The 25,996-nt window shown below is 39.6% G+C and overlaps 1 protein-coding gene across 6 annotated transcripts in view; it reads left to right on the top strand.

Moving 5' to 3' along the window:
• The window catches only part of sema5ba (sema domain, seven thrombospondin repeats (type 1 and type 1-like), transmembrane domain (TM) and short cytoplasmic domain, (semaphorin) 5Ba), a 177,008-nt gene that overhangs the window by 67,804 nt on the left and 83,208 nt on the right, over positions 1–25,996 (top strand). For all 6 annotated transcript variants that reach the window (XR_011178488.1, XM_069155010.1, XM_069155012.1 and 3 more), the window contains 3 exons: positions 1,498–1,725; positions 19,907–20,006; positions 20,511–20,556. Coding sequence is in view for 5 of the 6 variants with exons in the window: in XM_069155010.1 (XP_069011111.1) it covers positions 1,545–1,725; positions 19,907–20,006; positions 20,511–20,556 (327 nt within the window). In the remaining variant the exon portion in view is untranslated. The remainder of the gene's footprint in view (positions 1–1,497; positions 1,726–19,906; positions 20,007–20,510; positions 20,557–25,996) is intronic.

Here is a 25,996-nt window from a genome sequence, read left to right as displayed (position 1 = left end):
AAAACCACGTTGTTTTTGTGCATAACCCAAACCAAACGGCGACCATGTCAAATTTAACCCAAAACATCATGTTTTCTTAATTATGATCACACCGTTTTTGTTGCATGAACAAAAAGCATCCCGTGCAACCCTATTAGACGCCAAGTGGCATGACACCCAAGCGGCATCCTCTGCACCTGTATGAACTGCAAACTAATTGATAAAACGTTTTTAATTTGACGAACTGTGAATGAGACTATGTTGCCTGAACAGCGAGCCCTACAACCTGAAACAAATCCAGCCTGAGCAGTCAAGTCCACCGCAGAGTACATCGAGTACTTCCACCTGTTTCATCAACATCCTTTTAGTTGGCAGTAGCTGGGGGGGAGGTTTGTTGATTCCACTGTATTGCAATGACAAACATGGGCACCGTTTGCATTTGCCTAATTAGTTACCAGCTGTAGTGAGAGGGATAATTGATTGCAGGGCAATATGGTTGATTTGCAACTCAACCAAGCTAATAATTTGTTATTGATTGAAGCATTAGTGAGGAAAACACTACAGAGAGATGTAACCCAGCCAAAGTGCTGCAGAAAGTTGATGCTCTCAGTTTTTAATCTACTTTAATGATATTACACCTCGCTAAGCTAACATCGTCAGGAGCGCAGGGCGGGAGATGATGAACTGCTGGTTTCAGCTCAGCACTGTAGTCTCATATGTTACGACTGGAGGAGATTACATTTACCCAGGAAGTGTGCGTGTTTTGTATAGGAGCGTTTGTGTGTATGTCTTTCTCTCCCTGCTGGCTGCTTGCATAACACTTGAATACTGAGGTAAGAGAATGATGGGAAATCATTGATGCATCACACGTGCACTGAAAATGTCAGGATGCAAGGAGGAGCGTGCATGAATCAAAGTTGTGCAAACATTTTTCCAGCACATCTCTTCAGGAGTTACACATTTTAGTGAACTCATTTCTGCTTCATTGACTTGTGGAAAGTTGTGGCTCATTGAACAGTGCACTACTGCATTTAATTTTCCAATTTTAATCAGCCATTAAATTAACTTTCAAAGTTTAATTGCACATTTTGAATAATTATCTGGAGGTCAGGGGTTAGGTACTTCTTTGGGATGGCTCATTGCTGAAGTGTAAGAATATTTCTGGGCCGTTTTTCATGTCCTTCACACCTTCCATCGCTCTCCATTCTTCTAATTTTCTGTATTTTAGTTTACTCATCTTTATATCTCCTCTTTCCAGCCACCCTCAAGTTATCTAACATCCGCTTTTTCATCCCACAGTAATGTCCTTTCTATCAAAATTGTTTTCCTTTGCATCACTTTTTCTTTCTCTTTCTGTTCTTCGATGCTGGATTCGGATTCGGAGCCGGGAGCCCCGAGGAATAGAAAGTTTGAGGGGAAAAAGATGATTTTGAAGTGACTCAGAGAGCTTCTTTTCTTTGAAGCTTGGTGTAAAAAATTTTGCATTGAGGTGCTGAAACCGTCTCTTCTCTTACCCAGCTATATCCCAGAGGCCCACCTTGGCAGCTAGAGGAGAGGTCATCACCATGACAGCGTCCTCGCAGGACTCCACCCCCTTGTCTGTGGCTGGCCTCCTCCTACTCCTTCTCCTTCCAGCTGTTTCCACGCAGAGCTCTGCTGCCCCAACAACCCCGACCCCATCCTTGTTTGACCCGCTGACCCACCCAGAGTGCATGAAGAAAGAGCATCCGAAGGTTTCCATCCAAGGTCAGACATCATCTCTTTAAAAACACGTTTTATATAAATGTCTAAATGTGCTAAACTTACGATCCTACTTTTGCATGAACACAAGAAAACTGCTGGAAGAAAGCAGGTTATGGTTTCTGGAAACCTTCAATTCCCAGAAAGCTTGACAGTAATCAGATATCCTTTTTTCCCACCGCACTATGGACAACTTATCAGTCCCTCTAGGATTCTGCAGAGTTTTTTGGTAATTGTTGCAATTACAAATGATTTATTTTGCAGCAGTTTTCTCAAAAATTTGGATTTAAATTTGGGAGTTTTAAATGTCTTTTCTTGTGAAAAGTTGCATAAATTAGCAAAAAGTGCAAGTCAAGGAAAAATATTAAAAAAATGTAAAACTACAGTAAACCTACTGGATGCAGAAAAACAAAGATCATTCTCTTACAACTGGAAGTGTGTATAAAACTAATTTATCATAGATCTAATTTTAATGATTAGACCACATTTCCCATAAGCCCCGTCACTTCCTGTTGTTCCGGTCAGTCAGCAGGCGGTTTGTTTTGATGATGAGAGGAGAGGTTGCAGAGCCTTGCTGATATGAGGAGTTAATGAGCTGTTATTATTGTTAACAATGAGAGTTTTGTTTGGAAAGGATCATTTTGTGGTAATACACAAAGCTGATTTACTGTTTAAGAACTTTTTTGCGGGAAAATCGCGGCAATTTTGCAAAACTTGGCACTCTCCTGTAAAAGTTGAGGAGATTGCTTGAATTTCAACCTGTCGACTGCTACCAACATAGTATTTTGTACATTCGCTCATGTTAAGTGCACACGTCAGAGAAATCATGACTCTCCAGCTGAAATCTAAACGAGTTAACTCGGTTTTTATAATAACTAACCCCCGAACTGGATTTCTAATGTGGAAAACTGACGTTTAACCTTACAGTAAGTACACCTTTCAAGCAGAGTTGGCCACATGATCTATTAAGAAAAAAGGTTTTATTTTAGCATCTAATAGTTTTCAACGGTTAAAAAAAATGATATTAAATGTCACAATTTGTTGTCAGGACCAGCGCTTCTCTCTGGACACAGAGAATGATTGTATCAGGAGAAAGAATGCCGAACAGTTTCTTGTATAAAAAATAATAACACTCATCTTTTTCACTGGTCGGGCTGCTTGTTTACGCATTATTCCTTAAAGCAGATACATTTTCTGAGTGTTGCCACAGAGTTCTGTGGGAGTTACAGGTAATCACTAACTGATGTGGAAGCAGACGTCACAGAGTAGATGCATGAAATCCCACCTTAACTTCCACCAGCGTCTACCTTCATCCCTGATTGTGCTTATGGTTCGTTTGAGGCATTGAACTTGTTTGTGCAAGCTTTGTGTTTTGAATGCAGTTCAATGCAGCCAATTATTGCCATCATGTATATTAAGGGGGGACGGCTCACTGTATACAGACCTCAGAGACTTTTAAATCATCAATACACAGTATCAGTACACGTTTTTTTCTATATGACATACGTGCCACTTTTCACAACAGCAAGATAGACTGTTTTCATAAACATATCCACCTCGTGCCAGCTGCAATAAAACCTCAGTGGGGCATTCAGCCAGGTCAGCGTGCATCTATAAAAGAACAACGGAACGCAAAAAGGGGACATGATAGAAATGATTGTGTGGCATAATGACGCTCACTATCAAGCCCTTTCATCTGAACAATCGGCCAAGAAACAAGGTATCCTCCTGACGGCGTGAAATGGAACAGAACAGTTTGTGGCACAGAATCGCAGATAGATACAGCAGGATGAAAGGTAAACGCACAAAAAATGTCTGTATTTATTTTTGAATAGGGTTGTTTGTGTTTCATCTGCCAAGAGTGGCAACTTAGATTGGAGAAAATAAAAATAGCTGGTGGAGATCGAGGACTGAAGCAAAAAATGAAGAGGTGGTCAGGAGGTTTTCTGAAATCTACTCAGCAGACATTTCCTTTTGTCTCTGTTTTTTTTTCTCTTTTTGTTCCTATTCAAGCTTTCTAAGGGCCGGCTCAGCCACGTTGCAGGTCAATGGAACTGAAGATTGACATCAAAAGCTGTGTGTCATTTGTTCCTTTTTTCTCTGGACTCTCTCTGTAACAGCAGTTATAAGTTTGAAAACTTAGAGCCTCTTTCAATTGGATTTCCAAAGTGAAACGGCTATTTTCATTCCCCACAAAGCCGGGCTGAGGTCACCTATACGCCGGGTCTTTGCCCCTGTCGTGCTTCACCCACCGGCCCCTCCAGATGTCCAGATTATCCTGGGCCTCGCCAGTGCTTCACTTCAAAGGCGTGCCACTTGAGAATGGCTCTCATGGCAGGGAGCTGCAGGGCTGCTGGCCTGTCAAAGCAGGCAGAGCTGGGCATTATGTGGAGGCAGCCTTACAGAAAAGGCCTGCACAATGAAAGTGCCAATGAGAACCTGAGATTAGCCACTGTGATTGATGAGCGTTTTATAGTAGCTTGCTGAAGCGATACCCCAGTCACCTGGAGGAGAGCAGGGAGTGGCCGTGCACGCATGCTGTAGAAGTGTATGCACCCACAATGACAATTAACAGCATCTGTTTGTGTTTGTAAGTTTGGCTTCCTGTTCATGTTGCGGGTAAAGTGTCTTTTGATGATGCAGTGAGATTCAGTCCTGGTAGCGTGTGTCTGTGCATGTTGAAGGGATCAGACGTCCTCTGGCCTGGAGTCAGTCCCTCCACTGGAGCATGTTATCTGCATTAAATCTCAGCTGTATTCTCTGGCTTTAAGTATTTACACTTTGGCTCTGAGGACACTTTGAGAAAATCAAACCAACCTGAACTTGTCATGTAATCAGACAAATGTATAGATACACTTAAGACGAATATACCACCTGATAAGGGCTTGTTCACAGAAAATGATTCTTGATTCTTTTCTAAGTCTTTAATAAATACATTTAAAAAATTACAAATGACAGTTTGGGGGAGTTTTTAACAATGTAGGGGCGTAAGAAAGTCAACGCAGATGTGTCATCACTTTTTAAATTGATATATCATGCGAACAGTTGCCTGAAGTTTTGTTTCTTCCCCCCAATAAATGTAATATCCATTTCTTTATGGTTAGTTAACTGGTTTTGATCTGTACCAACTCTTGAAAGAAATATCTGAATCTGTAGCTGCTAAATGCTCTACAATGTTCACTGCTTTATTTTTTTTCTTCTTTCTTTTGTGTTCCTTAACCTGTTAGGCTTAAACATTGAGATGAAACTTAAATAAAAATTAAACCTCAAAAGTTAAGCCAGACAAATGGATAACAAATAAAAATGAATAAAATATCAATAATCCAGGATACATGTGGTGAAATTGATCTGAAAAAAGAAAAACATAAATACATTTTACTGAAAACTATATCTTATTTAATTATATATTATGGGCTTTACACACTGGCTTGAGATGTTACAGAATCTTTTGTAAATACTATAAGTGACAGCATTGATGGAAATAATCAGAAGAAGGTGCAGGACACAATCTAAACCAGAGCTATTCAAACTCAGGCCCGCAGGCCTGGTACGGCCTGTTTTAAATTGTCTACGGTCCATAAGAAAACGCCTCTCTGGATACAGTTTCACTGTTTTCACCTTTAACAAATGTGGATATGGAGCTGTTAAAAGTACCTTAAGTCTGCTTGAATTGTTTGACAGTATCATAAACAGGCAAATACTGGCTTACTTTGTTCATCTTGTAATTTTCTGTCTGAGACTGATACCACAGGAGCAGGTTAGAGGTTTCTGGCAGAACGTCACCAACTGCTAAGGTGTATGGAGAAGGAAAGAAAGAATCTACAGAGGTCAAAACTGCAGCAACACTTGTAGTAGAGACCAACACATTTCAGGTTGTAGCCTCTATCAGGGTCAACCTGATACCATAAAAAGGTTGCATGTGATTAGTTTATTCCATGTACTAATATACAGTGCATCTGGAAAGTATTCACAGCGCTTCACTTTTTCCACATGTTGTTATGTTACAGCCTTATTCCAAAATGGATTACATTCATTTTTTTCCCTCAAAATTCTACACACAATACAACATAATGATAACGTGAAAAAGTTTTTTATTTTTGCAAATCTATTAAAAATAATAAACGGAAAAAAAAAAATCACATGTACATAAGTATTCACAGCCTTTGCCATGACACTGAAAATTGAGCTCAGGTGCATCCTGTTTCCACTGATCATCCTTGAGATGTTTCTACAACTTGACTGGAGTTCACCTGGTAAATTCAGTTGATTGGACATGATTTGGAAAGACACACACCGTCTATATAAGGTCCCACAGTTGACAGTGCATGTCAGAGCACAAACCAAGACATGAAGTCCAAAGAATTGTCTGTAGACCTCTGAGACAGGATTGTATCGAGGCTCAGATCTGGGGAAGGGTACAGAAACATTTCTGCAGCATTGAAGGTCCCAATGAGCACAGTGGCCTCCATCATCCGTAAATGGAAGAAGTTTGGAACCACCAGGACTCTTCCTAGAGTCGGCCGCCCGGCCAAACTGAGCGATCGGGGCAGAAGGGCCTTAGTCAGGGAGGTGACCAAGAACCCGATGGTCACTCTGACAGAGCTCCAACGTTGCTCTGTGAAGAGAGGAGAACCTTCCAGAAGGACAACCATCTCTGCAGCACTCCACCAAGCAGGCCTGTATGGTAGAGTGACCAGACGGAAGACACTCCTCAGTAAAAGGCACATGACAGCCCACCTGGAGTTTACCAAAAGGCACCTGAAGGACTCTCAGACCATGAGAAACTAAATTCTCTGGTCTGATGAAACAAAGATTGAACTCTTTGGCCTGAATGCCAAGCGTCAGTCTTCAGTTTGTATGGGCAGTGATCTTCCTAGTTTAAAAAGCCTTCGTCTAAACAAACTTCTACCAAAATCCAGCATCAAACTTCTCCATCCACTTTACTTTGCTGTCGGCAGCATAGTTTTTTTCCCTATCTGCTGTCGACATCATAAACACCACCGAATGTATGTTTGTATCTGTGCTCTGCCAGAAGATGTGCCAGTGTTTTATGTCAACCACACCACATATCGGTGCAGGAATACAGCATTGGGATCACGTAACCTCCACCCACAGGCACACAGTGTACCGGGCTGCCAGCTCATGATTTAGATGGATGATACCGGCTCACAGCACAAGACTGCAGGTCTGATAAGAGTATGGCATGAGGGCAGCAACTGGAACGCTCTGAATCCAGATATGGAGCCTGGTTTCTTTCTTTTTTTATTTATGGAGATGTAGATTATGTTATGAGGCCCTAAGAATTGGTGTTTGTAAAAGGTCAGGCTGGTGTGTACAAGACTAGATAAGTTGCTCCCTCATCACTGCCAGTGCAGCAATGTCCACACAATGAATCACAAGGGAGTTTTTATGGGAAAGTAATGGTAGATAAGACCTTTGTCTCAGGTTTCACTACATCATTCACAGAGAGATGTCCAATGGATTACATGGCTTTACACTGTCATCTTCTGTTCTCAAATCATTGTAAGTTCCTCTGAAGATGGACAGCAAAACAAACTAACAGTGCAGCAGCTGGTTGTTGTATTCAATTCCTGAGAAATCGTGTCTTTTTTCCATTAGATTTTTTAGCCTCTCTTATCCCCAGCCTGGCTGTTCTGTTCTATCTACCCATCGTATCTCATTCATTTTCCTCTTATATTCACTTTCTTGCATTCATTTTCTTTTCATCTCCCCGTTCTCATCAGGTTTTCTCTCTCAGCCTGCTTCTTCTTTTTTTTGTGCTCTATAATAGGTAGCAAAATGTATTGCGAGTTTTGTACGAGTCCTTCTATCTCTTTCATTGTCTGGGTAATGGTGCTGTCGTTTAGCTGTCATGTCGCAGTCTGAATGGCTCTTGAGGAATGCGAATGATGCTTCTTTGAGACATAATGGTTCGCTTCAAAGAAAAATAAAAAGTGTTCACCATGAATTTCTGCTCTTTTTTTAATGCTTTTATTTGGCATTCTTGTCTCACTGCCATCTGTCTCTGTTTCCCGACTCATTCATGATTACAGCGGTGGGCCTAATTGGAACTGTGATATCAGAGCTGTGGTGTGTTTTCAGGCATCACTCTGGCAGCTGAATGTAGCTAAGTTTAGCATGCTGCTGGACCAGTCTCCCCCCCACTGATGGTATGTCAGGATATCTGATGCAGGCCCAAGTGATAGCAAAGAGGAGTGGAGAATAGAAAACATTTAAAGGCTTTATTGCCACTTCAACTGAAAAGTGGAAATCAGCAGGGAAATTGCTCTCATTGCTTTTTTGTGTCCATGCTGTCTCATGTCTCTTTCAGATTCCAAACCTCCTTTCAGACACGCGCCTCATTGTGTAAATACATTGATAATTTCCAGCATTTCCATAAAAATCAAGGCTGCAAATCTACTAAGTTGTGTTTCCTTCACACTTCCAATACAGATCCTGTCTGAATTACCTTCTGTCACATAAACGTAAAAGCTGCAAGAGCACAACAGAGATATTAACCCTTTCACACATTCTGAGATACCACGGGAAAAACTTTCTTTTGACAGTCAGAGTAGAGAATATCTGCTTTGAAATCATATATAAAGTCACTCCTTATAACTCAAGATGTGAGTACAACTAAAATCTAAACAGTTTTTTATCAAACATCTGACAATCTTGTCACTGGCCAGTTGATGCCATTTTAGTAAAGTAAAAACTGCAAACCTAGCCAAAATTATATTGATATGTGGAGCTACTTAATATGAAGAAGTTTCTACAAACCATTTTAAAGTCAGAAATACACTTTGCTTGTATAGAGTACAGTCACCAAAAATTGGTCAGGTATATATAGTTCAATGGTTTCATCATTTTTCTCACCAGATGATTCTGTAATATAAATATTTACAATAAGTAGATAAACCCTGCAGAGAGAGCAGTGTTTCAAATGTACAACCTGGGTTCTTGTAGCACATACAGAAACATGTTGACTGGCCCAGACTGAATCACATCACCATGGCTTTAAAACCACTCATTCACAGAGACTTTTAGTCTCCGATTACCAAGACAAAAATAACTAATTATGACGAGGTGATTAGCAAACAATGAATGATCAAACATAAGCTTATTACTAAGTTAACTTTCACAGTTCTTCATTCAGCAAAATTTCTCCAACCCAGTCTTTTAAAGACCTCTGTGTGCACCATCAGACTGCATAAAACAGGGAGCAGATTGTTTTCTTATTTTTCCTAATATAGATTCAATTAGAAGTTCCACATGGGTGAAAATAAATATAAGAACTTGCAAAAAGAAGTAGGAGCACTAAAGTATGATGTATATGTGGCGCAGACTTTATTCCTTGCGCTGACATTTTGGCAAGTGCCCTTTATACCATTGCATATAAATGGTACCTCGGGCTGTAATAAGAATCATGGGCTTCTCTCACGATGGTCATTCATTAAATTACCGATATAAACCTTCATCCACCTGCAAAATAGGATTAATAATCCATCACCGATGCAGCTTGTTAGCGTACTAAGTACACTCTTTATCACTGATGCTGTTATTTCCTCCAGCAGTGCTGCTGCTCTGTCTCGTTCCAGGTGCCAAATATCATGGGAACATGGATGCATTATTCCTAACAGCTCCTACCTGTTTGAATGAAGCAATTTCTGAACATTTACATAGTTGATATAGCTAGCTATATATGAATACCAAAAAGTCATTACTTTAACAGACAGATGAGGCCAACAGTTTAATAGATAGTCTCTCTGAATGGTTCTTAAACTGTAATATATTTCCTACCTTTGTGTGCACACTGAATTACAACTCCCCAAAATGTACTGGAAAGGATAACAATGACTTTTGACTGATAAAGACCCTGCAGGGCAGAAACATTCTCCCTTTTGAGGTCCAATAAACTGTAATCTAGTGCAACCTGTACCTTTTTTCCTTCACTGATTCTCATACCTGCCCTAAATATAGTACAAGAAGTGCACACACTATCTCTTTCACTGGTTATCTCCCCTATTGTTGCTGCCCTCACTCTGTTTCTGAGAATATTGCTCACATTTCTGTCAGTTTTATAACAGCTCGAGCGCAGCGGACTTGTCTTTAGCTTTGGATGTTGCTTCACCGCTGGTTTTGTGAAAGGCAGACAGACATCTTTACCGGTCACTGACTGAGAGGCTATTAGCTTCCTGGCACCAGCGTCATTCCTCCTGTGGCTGCTCAGTCCCCTGTCTCTCCAGGCTCCTTCGTGGCTCTGCCCGTAACCTGCGGACCCCTCTATCTGAGTTCAGTCAAGTGGGAGGAAGAGAAGGGAAGGGAAGGGAAGGGAAGGGAAGGGAAGGGAAGGGAAGGGAAGGGAAGGGAAGGGAAGGGAAAGGAAAGGAAAGAGGGAGAGTTGTGCTCCACTGAGGCACGGCAGCCTCTCTCAAACTATCACCCCTCTGCAAGGCAACCACAGTGAAAATCGAAAGTTATAATACGAGAGATAGAGAAGAAAGGGACAAGCAAGACGAGGTGGAGACTGGCATGCAAGGAAGGGTGAAGAGTGATATAAAGAAGACCAAACAAAACATATTTCAAGGGATTTTGCCCAGATAAGGATGAGTTGTGAAAGCATCTGGAACTGTAGGGAAAGTTTTAGTTCTTCAGAAGAAGAAAACACGAGCAAATGTGGCATTTATGTCACTGCTGGAGCTTTATTTACAAATGTTGTATGTAAATTTGTATATTGAAGGATTGATTTAGTCCTGTAGCATTTTTTTACCACAATTGTCATTTTCACATTTTGGCTGTGCTAAATTTATTCCGAATACGACTGTATACAGCGTGGGGTAATTGACACTGGAGGTGATTCTTCATCCACAGAATCATCCACCAGATGGCAAATAGCAGCGCGTCTCCATGTGACCTGTTTTGTTAACAATATTGGATCAACCCCATTGCCCTGAAGATAACCATTTGTAATATTGCCTCTTTTCAGCGAGTCATTATTCCCATGCATTAGCAAGACATTGTGTTCTTGTGTAGCCCCCTGAAGGAAGATGATAGACAGCTACCTTTAGTATAATATTTGTCATTCATACCTCATTAAACAGAGCACCACTTGAGGGGAGAAATCAACTAGATGCCTGGTTACAATACTAATGATTAAAAAAATGTACGGTAGTACAGGATTTTATCAGGTGAAGAGTTGCTGTCACACTGAGAAGGAAAAAGCCAAAGTGCAGAAAAGCAAGTTCACTGAGGTCCAGTTTGGTTTTAAAGGTCATCTGAGTTTTGTCCTCTGCCTTTGGTTTGTTGCACATTTTAAGAGAGAAATATTATACCAGGACTTCTCAATGAAGTGACTTTCATCCGCTCAGTCAAAATCATTTTTACAGCCCAATCACTTCTTATAGTGGTATTGTTTCCACATTTTGTACAGCTGCAGGTAGAGTGGTTTATAGTATGTTATCATTATTCTACAGTTTATACATGGCACACAGTTTATTTTGTCTATTTTATACTTTATTTGATTGTATTTAGTTTTGCGTTTAACTGTTTTTGTAATTTGTGAGAAGTGACTCATGAAACACAAATTTTCTTTGGATTAATACACACCATCTATGAAGGTCACATGATACACATAAGCCTAGAAGTTAGTTCCCATTAAGGAGAACTTTCCCAATACACAGTCATCACATAAGAGATTTAAAATTGCAAATCTGAGTTTCTGATCAACACAAATCAACTGAGACTTCTCTTTCATTTTCACAATTTTAGACATTAAGTTCACTAAATAGGTTTTGTTACATTGGGGGAAGCCGGACAGCCAGAGGGAGACTATAATGCTCTGAGGCAGTGGTTCTCAAAGTATGGTCCCTGCAATCCCTGGGGGTCCATGACACCTCGCCAAAGGGTCTGCAGAATAATTTTAAAATATAGGTATTAACTGATAAAATTGTGCTGATTTAAATGTCAAATGTAAAATGTCAACAGTTGTGCTCCACTGTGCAGCAAAACAAACACACTATTGCGGTACTTGCACTCTCACAGGTTTTAGTCAATGAAAATTTGGAAATGTTGTGACAAATGTTACATCAATCATATCATATTAATGGTTCATCAATCAGCTCCATTGAACTGTAGCTAATGAATTGAGTCACAATGGAACAATTTAAAATATAAAGTTTTTTCAGGGGAAAGGGTGGTCAGGCCAAATGTCATGGTGACGCACTACAAACTAAAGCACATGCATCCAACAGGTTGGAGCCAGAGCTTCACTCTGTTTTGAACACAGTTCATTTTGTGATGTCAAGAACATTGCAGTTTTGCTTGACCAAGAAATGGGTGCTGCTCTTGCCAATCTGTCCCGAGGGAAAGTTTTTGCAGCAGAGTTACATACCGAGATCTCAGAGTTCATGAGGACTGTGTCCCGTCTAGTGGATGTATTCAACTCATTCATCAGCCTCAACCTGTCTGTCCAAGAGGGTAACATATCCATCCTGGAAGTCAGTGACAAACTGTCTGCATTTCCGGCAAAAAACTGAAGAATGGAAGAGAGAGTCGAGGACAGGATTCCCCAACTGACAGATTTTCTTCACATGAGCAGCCTATGCTGCTGTAGTGAAAAAATTTCCCCTCGGGGATTAATAAAGTAAATACCTACCTATACCTACCTACCTACCTACCTACCTACCTACCTACCTACCTGTCTGTAGACGTAGCGAAAGCAGTGACCACCTCTGGCCTCAAGACAGCACTTCAGCTCACACAGTAGGCTATACCTCTCTGATCTGACCTGAGGCCTGAGGAACCTTTAGAAACTTTTTCGACATACGTGTCCAGTGAGCAGCTTTCACTGGAACGAGTACAGTACCACTTGTGTTTCTGTGCTGTTGAGTGAATGGCTCTATCAGGGAGGTACACCACAGAGTGTTCCTTAACTTCAGACCAAATTGGTGCAAATTTGTAGCCCCATTTGTCAGACTCTGCTTGGTGCCTTTTTAGAACACATTTAGTCTGGAAGAGTTCCCATTATGGGCCCATTACATTGAATGTACTTTTCTGTACAAAAGTCCCTCTATATTTGAGTTTGCACTATGACCTTAATAACTAACATCGTCCTCTCAGCTCACATTTGACAAAGTTTGATGGGGTAGCTAGAAGCCGAACCCAGCAACTGAAGTTTTGAGGGATTAGGTGAAGGTGAGATTGGATCTTTATCAAACAGCCCTTTTTCTCTGAGCTCCAACTTGGGAGGGAATCTCACATTCCATCAAGTTTGAAGCGATAAACGGATCGGACTGTGTTTAAAGTGTGTGGTTGTGTATAAGTTGGTTTGTGCAGACACAGGGTTTTTGGATCCACACTTTGTTGTGCTTTCATTTCTTCAGCTTCAGAATATGTTGCCATTTTCCATATTAGACCGCTCTTTATCCAGACTTGGCCTAATAGCAGATCAGTCGGGTTGCCACTTCATTCTTCCCACACGCTGGTTGTGTGGGAAGAAGCTGAATGTTTAAAAAAAAAAAAAAGTGTTTGATGGAAGAAAATAGAAAGGTTATGATTTATGTCTGTGAGACAAAATGTCTGAGCCACTGTCCTCATCCCTCTGGCAGCCACAGGCTAATGCATTAATCCGTCTGCCTGCCGATTGCAGAAGCGGAAAAAAAAACTAACGCGATGATCGTTCATCAAGTCCAGCTTGGGGCCCACGAGTCATCCGGGAGGGAGGTGGTTCTCATGTTCATCCTGCATTATTGTCCTCCTCTTTGCCCCACCACCCAACCAGACACTTATGAGGGGAAGGAGTGAGCAGTGCATATAAAAACCACTTGTAAGCAGGCGGATAAATGTCAGTGAGTGAAAGACCCCTCACTGTTGTGAGGCCCTTCTAAGAGAGTAAACGAGCTCGTGGTTAAGGAGCTCTGCTGCATGCTGCTGAATCAAAATAAACGTTGTTTTTTCTTAGGAGCTTTTGAAGAGATATCTGTGATGTGTTGAAATGTTTGTATGCGTCTAATGCCTATCTGCAAATTTCATGAGATTTATGCTCCACATTAAACTCTGAACCGAACACTAACAGCTCCTGTTTTTTTTAACTCCTAGGTGCATAATGCCTCTGTAGGAAATGACTCTCTTGTTATCTATTTCTCCACTGCACATTCTTATTTTATGGTTCATGTCATATGCTCAGTTTTAATGGTTTTGTTTTATGGGGAGAATAAGTCACTTTTTAACAGTCTGACTTTTTTTTTTTAATATGACACCATTTTCTATTTCTGGATGGTTTCCAGAATATATTTAGTATGTAGGAGGCTGCTCTTTGTTTTGGTTTGATGGGCGCTTTATTTTACCCCGACAGACTGCGGCGAGATTAACCTCAATGAGCAACAGTCCTGCGTCTGTTTTTGCCACAACATTTTTCCTGTTGCGTAATCTCTCCGCTTCTCTGTGCTTTCACCTCCAGCTCCTCTCTTGCATGATAACTTAGCGTGGTTTAGGAAGGAAGGGAGAACAACACAGGATAAGCCCTCAGGCATCACCTGACCAGCTAGTACTTCTTTAGCTGTTTTATAACGTATATGGCTGCACTCAAAGACGGGGCAAAACGCCTGCTATCACAGAGAGATGACCCGTCAAATACTGCTTTTTGTCACAGCCCTTTGGTGTCTGAGTCACACACAGAAGGTGTGTGACTCCTAGCTTTAGGCTTAAAGGCTTAAAAAAAAAAGTGGTTAGGGTTAGGAAACTATCTTTAAAGTAAGTAATTTGACCTCAGTAATGTTAAGTCACTTCACGTATGTTACTTGAAATAAATACTTGTTGAATTTGCTTTCTCATGGACATGAACGCCAGTGTCACGGTTGAGAGTCCTCTGTTGGTCCTGTTTAACCACCCTCAACTGTCTCCCTACACGGACTTTGTCACTTTTTATACTCGGTAACGTGACCTCTTCCTTCGACTCGGGTCGTCACGGTACTGACACCTTGTGGTACCTTGTGCGTATCTCTCTGTCACCAAGGGCTTTGAAAAAAACTCCAGTATTTGACGCTTTCAGAATGAGAACGGCTGAGACACAGCAATTGCTCAGATGATAGTTGTCGTGGAAACTGTGCATTTCCTTGTGAGAAATGAACCAATAACAATGATACAACAAACTTATATCAATGTAAGAGTTGATATAAGAATCACGATGACTAATTTTGATGACGATCACCAAGAATTACTAGTAAGAATTATCAAAGAATTACAGTCAATCTATTTTCATCTAAAAAGGACAGGCTCATGCACACAGAGCGTGCTTGGTGAGTCCGACAAAACGTACAGATACAGCCACACATTTATCAGGAAACATGTAGTCAAAACATACCACCGTGAGATTGGAATGTTTCCCTCTTCACTAGACATAGCTAAGCAAGCCCCTCATACTGATAAATGTGCTGGAGGTCAGCTGGAAAGCTACGGAGAATCATGATAGCACGTAGCTTATTACATACATTAGGTCGTGAATAATTTTTCTCTGACAATAGTATTGAAGCATATTCTCGGTCCATCTTCTTTAAGGTGTTCATGCTGTTGCACTTGTCTGTACAGAGAAGAAATGATGGAAGTGCCTGTGTGACGATAAGAAAAGGGATATATATATATATATATATATATATATGTATATATACATATATATATATTATCTCAACATAAGAAGACAGAAGAAAAAGCAATGAAGGAACTAATAAGAGTAAAACTTTTGCTCACTCTACCTCGGCCACACACTTAAGCTAGGGGCCAATGTGTCGTACATCACGAGAGTTGAATTTGCGTTTAGTGAACACATTAATTGTTCCTTAAACACGTAAAAGTTTTAGCATCTACGTCAACAATGTTGTGAACATTGTGGTTGCATAGTCGCGTGGTGTTTAAAGAGCAGATTTGGACCATTTGAATGATCTTATTTGGGTGTTAGAACCATGGTTGTTACTCCCATTTGCAGGGACACTATTCACACACTTACTCTGACTTTCTCACACATGCTGCGGCTTTGTGCGAACTCTGGATCATGCCGGATCTTTAAATCAACTTCAGGTTCTGTTTACGTAAGATTGTGGGGCTAAAAATGACCATCCACTCCCCGTCGCTCCCCTCTGCTCCTCCAGCTTTGGCCTCTGCAGCCATTAATCAGAGAGTGATGCACAGATGGTTCTGCTCGCCTCTTCACACCAACCTTGTATGGTTTCTACTCCCACCCTGTGTGTCAAAGACGGTCAAAGCATAGATGCATGCTCGAAAGTAAAAAATGGAAACACCTTATGTGCATATAGTTTGTATAAATATTTATAGAGAGAGTAAGAGATGGCTTCTTGTGCAATTTGCATCGTATTAGAACAGCGCTGAGGCGTCCACTGATATACTTTGTGATTATCAGATTTAATTCTGTGTCTGTAAGTGCTTTTTAGTCTATTATTAATTTTTAAAGGTTACATTACTTCTTTGCTTCTGGCTGGTTAATAATTTGCACCTCACTGTGGTAAACTGCTCATATTGCTCTTATTAAATTCTCAATGAGACCAGAGCTCTTGTTAACAAATTTAACCATGTATCATTGTGTTTTTGGCAGCTCACATGGTGTTATGACTTTTTTCTGAGATACCAGGCACTAAATACAGTATGCTACAACTTTTATTAAAGCCAGAACAATTTGTTGGAAATGTCATTGCCTTTATGTTTAACATTTTAATCAAAAATCCTTGCCTGTATTTGTGGTTTACCTATTTGCCCTTTTTGAGTCTTTAGTTTCCCGCGAACTCATTTGTTCTCCTTTTTCAGTCTTTTCAGTGCAAACTGCCTATTGTTGTTATTCCAACAACATGCGACCATTTTCATTCTTGCTGAATTTGTAGGGTCTGCCACCAGAACACGAGTCATTACTGACTAGCAGTGGTGGAACGACTATTCAGATCCATAACCTAAGTAAAAGTACCAATACATCAATGTAAAAATACTCCATTACAAGTAAACGTCCTGCTTGGGAAATCCTACACATACAGTAAGTATTAGCAGCAGATGTAGATGAAGTATGAAAGTAAAAGCAGTCATTTGGTCCTTGTGACTGAGAGATCATGAGGCAATTCCTGGGAGAAGAAAGAAGAAAAAACAAAGTGCTGATCCACAAATCTGTTTTCAGTTTTTGGACTTTTTCTCTAATCTTTGATTTTTGCTGAGATGTTGGATCATTTAAACAGTTATTAAAATGAAACCATATGAGAAGTTTAGAGGGAGAAATTACTGTTTGGTAAAGCAGTTAACAACTCATAGACATCTGAAGTGTGACCCCAACTGCACACTTCTGTTTGTAAGACATCAGAAGACAAACAGTTTGGAAACCAATGGTTTCATTTTTAACAGCTTTATTATTTTAAAAACTTTTTACATTAGTCATTGTGTCAAATCTTCATCTGAAAAGTAACTAAATGGTTAGATGGAGTACAAAGTAAAATATTTCCCTCAGAAATTAGTCAAAGTATAAGATAGCAGAAAAGAGAAACACTCAAGTCAGGTAAAAGTATACCTTCAAATTGTACAGTACTTCAGTAAAAGTACTCGGTTACCATCACTACTGCTGACCGGCTGTCCAGTGTTACTAAGATAACACTGAGTCTAATAAAACAAAATTATGATTTACTCCTATTTGAGTAACATTTGTTAAAACCTACTGTGCCCGGTTATTTTCAGGAGTTAATTAGCTTTTTACCACAGACAGTGCAGAGAAGTTCAGGAAGTATTCAGAGACAGACTAATGGGAAGTTTAAAAAATGTATAGAGTGACAAAGATCGTATCTGTTAAACAGTAATTACAAATGTATTGCAATTTGAACTCTTCTTTTTATATAGTTTCAGTATAAAAATGATTCATTCATTTTTACGAGTAGCTCACAACTCCAAAGCTGAGAGTAAAGTTCAGCCTGACAGCAGCTCATTGAAAACCACCCAATCCAAATGCACATCTGGCAGGCAACTCTCCTTTTTGCTGAAGTGCCCGTCAACGCTGGCAATTAAATACAGTATGTGTGTGTTTTTGTGCATTTCTCTTCTTCTCTGTGTGTGCATCTTAAATGAAGAGCACCATACTGTACTGTAGCTGCAGCCTTCTGTCTTTTTATCACTCTTGTCTCTGGTTATGTTTCCAGATGACAGAACCATATGGGCCTCATCAATCCTCCAATCCATCACTTTGCATGGTGGAGAGTTGTTTTGCTGTGACTTTTCCCAGCGCTTTGATGTAGCCTCACACCCGTATAGCCTCAAGCTTTTAATGAGCCACTTTAATGTTTGAAGTAAATGGAGGTTTAAGGTTTTAAATGTTTGATGACTGCTTCCCCTAATGAATAATTATCAGCAGTTTGGCGTTTTTTTTGAGTGGGATTAACTTATCTATGATCTGATGAGCTTTCTCAGATTCCTGGATTTAAACTATTATATAAGAAATTACAGTAAAACCATAAAGTTAATGAAAGTGGTGGAGTCACTATTCTCAGACATTACATTTGTCTTTTGTAAAGGATTTTTGGAAATAACTGAAATCTATGTAACAAAGTTTTCGAGTTGGTTAAAAGACTCTCAATGGCCACTCACTGCTGTGACACTGTGTACAGCATGGGGAATATGACAAATCCTTTTATGCGGCAAAAACTCCCATGTGGCGAAATCCGTTTAAAGGTCTTCACTTTGGGTCGCACAACGATTGCAGAGAAAATGCTCTTTTCCTGCAGTTTTCAATGTGACATTAAAAGCCCCGCCAGGCGGCCCCCTCTGCTCTGCTGCTTTGAAATTTTGATTTGTAAATGCCACTTTCAAACAACGCCGAGGTTTCAGCCCGAGTGCACCACACAGTGCTGTGTTTGTCCGAATGTCAGGTTGTATCAGGATTGCAGTGGCTGATGTGGCCTGTGCAGCTTTGTACCTCTCTGTAGGAGACACCATCACACAGCAGGAAGCTTTTCCCTTTACTATTCGTTGTACTTTTTACCACTACAGCTGCAACTGGAATTATTTCCCATGAATGATTATTAGTGCGTTGGTATGAAGGGAGCTTTGAAAGAAAATGTCACACATTGCAACCAAAAATCAAGTTTGTTAGTAATAATATATATGAACTTAAATACAATTATTTGGATTGCAAATAAATTCTCCCTGACAGTTCTGTTGGCTTTGGTCACAGACTTGAGAGTTTTGCTGATGAAACCAGCCTGTTTATTGTGTCACTAAACTTTTGGTTGCAAATCAGACCTCTTTGGTTGCGAGTCAAAACCTTTTGGTTGCGAGTTGAATTGGATGTGATGGGCGGGGCCTACACTGATGGAGGAGACAAGAGTTTCTATTGGTGGGTTTGACTTGGATCCACAGCATAGTTGTACACACACACCTCCCTCCCTCTGTAAACACCCTACCGGAGAATATTTTGTGTTGAGCTACATGGGGGTCAGTTCACGTTTTATTGTACTTTTCTATTGAAATGCTTTTAAATATGGCAGCGCGACCTTCACTATGGTTATATTTCACGTTGTCAGTGATGTTTGCATGCCGTAGTTTTTGACTTGCGACGAAAGAGGTCTGATTTGCAACCAAAACTTTTTGTGATACAAGCAAAACTCTCAAATCTGACCAAAACCAACAAAACTATGAGAATTTGTTTGCAATTCAAACAATTGTATTTACAGTTTATATATTTTTACTTAGAAATTTGATTTTTGATTGCAGTGCGAGACATTTTTGTCTTTCATGCTTGCATAAAAAAGACAAAATTACCTTCATCGTTGGTCATTCTTTTAAATATCCAGGGGAATGTTCAGTGTGGGAAAAAAAAGAAAAAAGATTGACAATAAGTTCCCTGAGTGCACAGGTTGTCATCTTAAATGTGTTGTTTAGTCTGACCAACAGCCCACAACTCAAAAAAGTGAAAAAAAAAAAAAAAAAGGAGAAATATTTGGTATTTTGCTTATAAAATGACACAAACTATTGATTTTCCTTTGATCAAGTAAGAATTTGCCACATAATAATATACCTACACTAGTACATGAAATACCAAATGAAAAAGGCTTTTATGTGCATTTGGAAACTATACTGTGTTTTGTCTGAAAATGCCACTGCTTTTATCTCATGACACGATTTAGCCTCTACTAACCTCCCTCTTTCCTCCTCTTAGTGCTCAGTCCATGGATTTCCACTTTCTCCCACCCCGGCGTGAGAGACTTCTCCCAGCTCACCCTTGACCTGACTAGGAATGAGCTTATTGTGGGTGCCAGGTAAGAAACTGTAAAGCTTTTTGCCCCGCACAGCACATTACTGATAATATGATACTCTTTCTGACTCACTCATATGAGTGCGGTTTTGTTGGATAATGACGCTTCTAAAGTGCTCTGCTGAGGCCTCGCTGGACCAAGTTAAGCTCTGGATTTGGAAGAAGGGAGACATTTCGGGGAAAAAACGTCATGCCACAATACTGTGTGTCATTGTGTGTCTGTGTGTGCATATTCTCATGAGATGAAATGAGTTCAACTTCTTCCTGGATTGATCGTTTTAAAAGCATGAACATACAAATACAGCTTACATTGGGTGACCCTGTAAAACCACAATAAACTAGAAACAATTACTCTGGATTGATGGACTGTTATTGTACAGCCTTTAATGTGCTTTGTATTGAGTTGAAAACAGCTGTCCTGTAATACTTTATTTTTTATTGTGAAACAGATTTTTATGGATGACCACCAGTCACTCACATATTCTCTTTTCCTGTCTCCTCAATCCAGAAACTTCCTTTTCAGACTGGACCTCAGCAACATGTCGCTGATACAGGTAGGCACTCTAATGTTTCTCTGTTGCTTTAAAGCAGAGCTGCCCAAATTCACTCCTATGACGGGCCCAGAATTAGTCTAGATGGAGGGCAGAGGGCCAAAAATAAATCCTTATGTTATGTGAAATTATATTTCATTCAAGTATAATATATTTTAAGAAAATGAGCATTCTCAATCCTAAATATAATTTCAAATGAATTAAAACACTATTGTTTATTCTGCTTAATAGTAATTTTATTACTTTGTAGAAATTATTATCAAAAACTTAAAGCATCCACATGGTTCATTTTGAAAGAATAAGCACTGCCTTATCAAAGGCTGTGGTGGGCCAGAACAATGAAAAGGGGGGGGGGGGGCAATTTGGGCCCTCAAATTGGGCAGCTCTACTTTAAAATGTATTCATAGCCAAATTATGTGGCAATAATTCTTTCAATAAAGGAATAAAGGGAAGATAATGCAGGAGTTCCTCTTTAAGATTATCTGTTTTTCTGAACAACCTTTGCAGTGGTCATGTTTTTGCAGTTCTGATCTGTGATGTTCACAGTCTGCAGCCATCATAGTGAAAACCGTTCATGTGTATGTGCGATTTGATGTACAGGAGCTTTGTTGACATTTTATTGGATTTTATTGCACTGTGGCTGTTTCCTGCACTCAACGCTTCACTTATTGAAGTGTTGTCTTCTCTGTCTCTTGAGCGATCAAATTTATTTGAACTGAATTTGGTACTTCTGGAATAATCTGTAATCAGAATCCAGTTTATTACTGTGATAGAATAAATTGAAAATCATATTTTAGGAATTTAGTTTCAACAGCTACTGTAACATTAATGCTAATTGGGAAGGCAGATTTCTTTTATAGTACTGATAATAAGCGAAGATATTTCTTTTGGCTTTTGTAGATGTGTGTGAAAGGGAAGTTTTTGGATTTGAACTCCGGGGTCTGAATTAAAGAGTGATGAGTGCCAGCTCGTGTGCATCTGTCTCTTCATTTGATGTAGAGAGGAGCAACAGATCTCATTCATTCGTTACGAGTTTATAGCATCCTGATGACTTGGGGTGAGCGTAAACATCATCTGATAAGATGCTTTGGGAACAAACCATTGCAGATATCTGATAGAAAGATTAATAAGAGCCACAACCTGAAACCTCCAAAGGCAGTTGTGTATAACCGCTTTGATTAACTTTTAAATTGAACATGTTTTCTGAAACTACAAAGACGTTTTTGTTAATGAGACAAACTTTGGGAGCAGCGGAGCAGTGGCTTAACAGTCCTTTCCTCTGTTGCATTCATCAGATTCCCAGAATTTATTCAAATCTTTTTCACAACTGTCCTGTCAGTTGGATCCTATCGCTGATCTAGATCAAATGTATTGTTTTATTAGTTTATTCCTCAGCAAAGTTGAAACCAAAGACTTAATCAGAATAATCATATAAATGCGATGCCATCATAAAACAGTTGTTGAAAATGAATATAGCTGTTTTGACATTGAAAATGTTGCTGCTAACAAGAAACATACTGTATGTGCTAGTTGGAGTAGTTGAATATTTTTAGAATTTAATTTAATTACATATGACATTTTTGCAGCAAGCACTCACTGCTGTGGTACGCCTTCTCACATCCAGAGGACATCGCATGTCAGTAAGACATGGATGGCAGTAATGTGACATCTCACTCCTTTAGTTTTCTGTCAGTGATTCTTTATGTCTGGTGGTAAAACCACTGTTGTGTTATAAAGGTTAATGATCGGGATATGCAATTACTAGATCCTCCATATGGCCATGGTCATCTGTGCAAGAAGCTTAATACGACCCATTGCCTATGTACATTTACTGTTACCCCTAGGGGTTGTACTTATTATGATGGGAGCAAAGGAGGAACATAATGTGGTTATTTTAACTGACGTAATTTTTGTAACTTGCATATTTTAAGTAACCCGAACTATGACTTTTTCCTGAACCTAACCAAGTAGTTTTGGGGACTGAAGTGCAACCTTTCTACAAATTTAATCTCTTGTTTATTACTTTTACCATGACAACAGTCAAGTACACCTATCATTGGTACTTTCCAAATATGTCATTTTTGAAAATGACCCATTCTCATTTAGGTATGAGGAAGTGATGGTCCTATAGAAGGCACTGAAAGCGCTCATATATTATTATTATTATTATTATTATTATTATTATTATTATTATTATTTTGGAAGTCATTGGAAATACACGTGTTTTTTTCACTTTGGTATGGGGTCCTGTTGTTATTAGTAGTATATAATGCACATATAATGAGGTAAAAATCAACATGAATATTTCGGTAACAGCAGAGTCAGCCCTATTAAAGCAAATGTGCCTGTTTGAGGGAGGGAGTGAGTGATCACTGACTTCATTGGTCGGCCGAATGCAGCGACTTCCTGTATCCGTTTCAAGTTACAAATCCTCACTTCAACTTAAAAGCTCTTGTTTTTATTATTCTCCACGTTGCAGAGGATATGATGAAATCATAGGATCCGATTAAGTGTATTCACATAGACACATACATTTGATGTCCTCAGTCTTTGGGTTTAATGTGTTTGTTTTGTAAGAGCCCTCTGGTGATGTAAGTGCTGTTCGGTAAAGTAGCTTCGGGAGAGTCAAAAGAGTCAGCTCTGGGGCACATGGTTGCCATACAGTTGCATCACACATCAGAAATGACCTGTATAATCTAAACTGGAATATCACCGTCACCGAGTAAAGAAAAGCAGTCTTTGTATGACCCAGATAGTGCACAGTTTCCAGGCTTCAAACCACTGTAGGATATCTCCTTTTTAGTTTGCCAGAATTTTCTGCTGCTTCAAAGCAAATTTGATTACATATTCTGATTCTGTTAAGGTTAATGCGATTCATTTTAACTGTATAAAGTATGTAAGTGAAAGGGACAGGGGGTGTTAAATATAGCAACAAAGTTTAAACGCTTACCCGGTAAAAAGCTTCAGTACATCTTTGATGTCTGAGGAAATCGGCTGTTGCTGCTAGAGTTTAAAGGACCATACTTATGGTCGTTTTGCATGTTTCAGACCATTAAATACAAAATCATCACTTATGTACATTTTCCAAAGAATACCCCATGTTATTCGACTGATTTTCCACATCTCATGCGACACTCTTTATTCTGCATCACCTCACTTCATCCCTAGCTTCCGTCGTAACCACTACTAAGGCTGAGAGATCATCTATGTAATCAGTGGTCGTTTGACTCGTTTTATCCTCCTGAAACTATCGACCGGTTTGTTTTTGTCTGGTGAGATTGGGTTGAAATATCTCGTTTGCACCACAGAAAATCTTTACCTTTATGTGCATTATCATATGACAATAACTTGAGAATTTAGCTTTGGTTAAAAAAATTTGAAAGGAGACTACATGGTGTATTAAAATAAAGGTACAGAGGTTGCAAATTAGCCTACAAATATGAAGTGTGCTTTCAAAAACATAGAATAATTATCACCACTATTTATCTGAATGAGCCACTATCATTGGCCTTTTGTTCTTTTTTTATTTTCAAATCTGTTTTAAAGTAACCAGGAATAGCTTAAGAAATAAATTCACAGCATCCATTTCGTTATTATGCCAAGAACAACGACCTGCATTATTTTACACTGCATTTTCACACAGGATGAAAGCACATCACCAGACTCAACTTTGTCTGACAAAGTCTCCTTTCACAGCAGCCACAACTGAATGACATGATGTGTACAGCTGCCACCCGCGTGTCACTGCCAATATCAATGCACCCTTTGTCTGCGTGTCCTAGTTGTCGAGATTTGGAGGAGAGAAGTTGACTTACGAGCGTTTTCATTTGTTTTCACCCCGCTCGTGTTGTTCTCTGCAGCTCCATGAAGCTGTTCTCTTTGTCCTGAAAAACCACATCTGCCATCTTAACATCCTTATGACATGTAGGCAGCAAACACATAAACAGTGAGTGTACACAGAAATATATGCAAACGTTGCTCCCTAAATTCTCTAAATTTGTCTCCCTTCCTCACCCACACACACACATCCTCAGCTTATTGTGAGCTATAGGGCTAAATGAGGAAGATCCTTCTTCACTCTGGCCAAGGCGGAGGTGTCATTTGTGATGCCAAGGCTGAAATCAATGAGAACATTATACAAACTGCCCAGTGAAGCAGAGAGGAGGGTCTTTACCCCCATGCTCATTTGCCAGTAAACGAAAGCCGTCCAAAAAGACAGAGGAGGGCGGCATCCCAAAATACTCCCTTTCTTTTCTTGTATGAGCGAATAAACAAACCCAAATCTACCACTTTCCAGCCCGAACTTCTGCTCTAGCTTAGCTTCTAGAACCAAAGAAATGTTACAAATCTGAGTTTAAGCTCATGAGTCCGTTTTCCTCATCAAAGTGTAACATGACCAGGAAATGAAGGGAGCACCCATGTAGAAAAAATATAAAATCTACAGCATAAATGTGAGTAAAAATTAAAAAAAATTAAAACACCTCTTTTATGACAGGTCGAAAATACAAGCCATCTGATGGTTTTATTTTATTCACCTTTCTACAAAAATGCATAGTCTAATAATTAACTATAAAAATGGTTCTTTTTTCCAAATTTGTATTTGTCGGTTATGACTTTTACAAATACAAACAGAAACATGACTCAGCATGGCAGCATCAGTGTCAAAACTGCACAGCAGGAGTCACACAGCCGTGACGTGCTACTTCTTTCTGGCCCTGGATTCTTTAGACATTCAGTGTTTCACAAAGTGTGTAACCAGGATACATGCTTTATTGTCACTGAGGAGACAGCTGAATGTGAGATTTTAGTGTTCAGTGGGGTGAACTCATTAAAAAACCTGATGATTCACTACACTCAGTACGTCAGCAAACACATTCACCACCAAACTCTCGAGCTGAACTAAATAACCAAATTCCAGTCCCCCAAAAAAGTACGGCAACTCATTAAAGCATCTTTTACAGTATGTTGGTGAGGTATTTTATCTGTCCCATTTAATAATGAGGTAATTAGACAAGTTGCAACACTTCATTCATGACATGCCACACTCTCTGCAGTGTGTCTCTGCTTTACTCCCTACAGGTGTCTCCACCACTGCTGCTGCTCAATCACCCCCTTTAACACCGCAGCAACAACCTGCTTTGAATCTCTAGGATATGTGCCATCATCACCCTAGTCTCTGTGCAGGTTTTAGTTTAAGTGATGAGTTCAGAGCTTAAAACTGCAAACATTAACTATACTGCTGTCCAGTATAAATACTTTTTACTATGAGAGAATTTTTACTATGAAATTTTATTCAAAATGACCTACTCATAAACAGTATATTTAAGTATTTAGGACTTCAATTGTGGACATTTAAAAAAAAAAAAACTGAGTTGAAAAACACCTCCATTCTCATCGGGTCTGTTTTGTCACAGCCTGCTGCCGTCTCTGAGATTTGCACAAG

The sequence above is a fragment of the Embiotoca jacksoni genome, unplaced genomic scaffold (genome assembly GCF_022577435.1).
Source record: "Embiotoca jacksoni isolate LCO1_2020_lvr unplaced genomic scaffold, fEmbJac1.0.p SCAF_2, whole genome shotgun sequence".
Lineage (NCBI taxonomy): Eukaryota > Metazoa > Chordata > Actinopteri > Embiotocidae > Embiotoca > Embiotoca jacksoni.
This window is presented reverse-complemented; position numbering and strand designations above follow the sequence as displayed.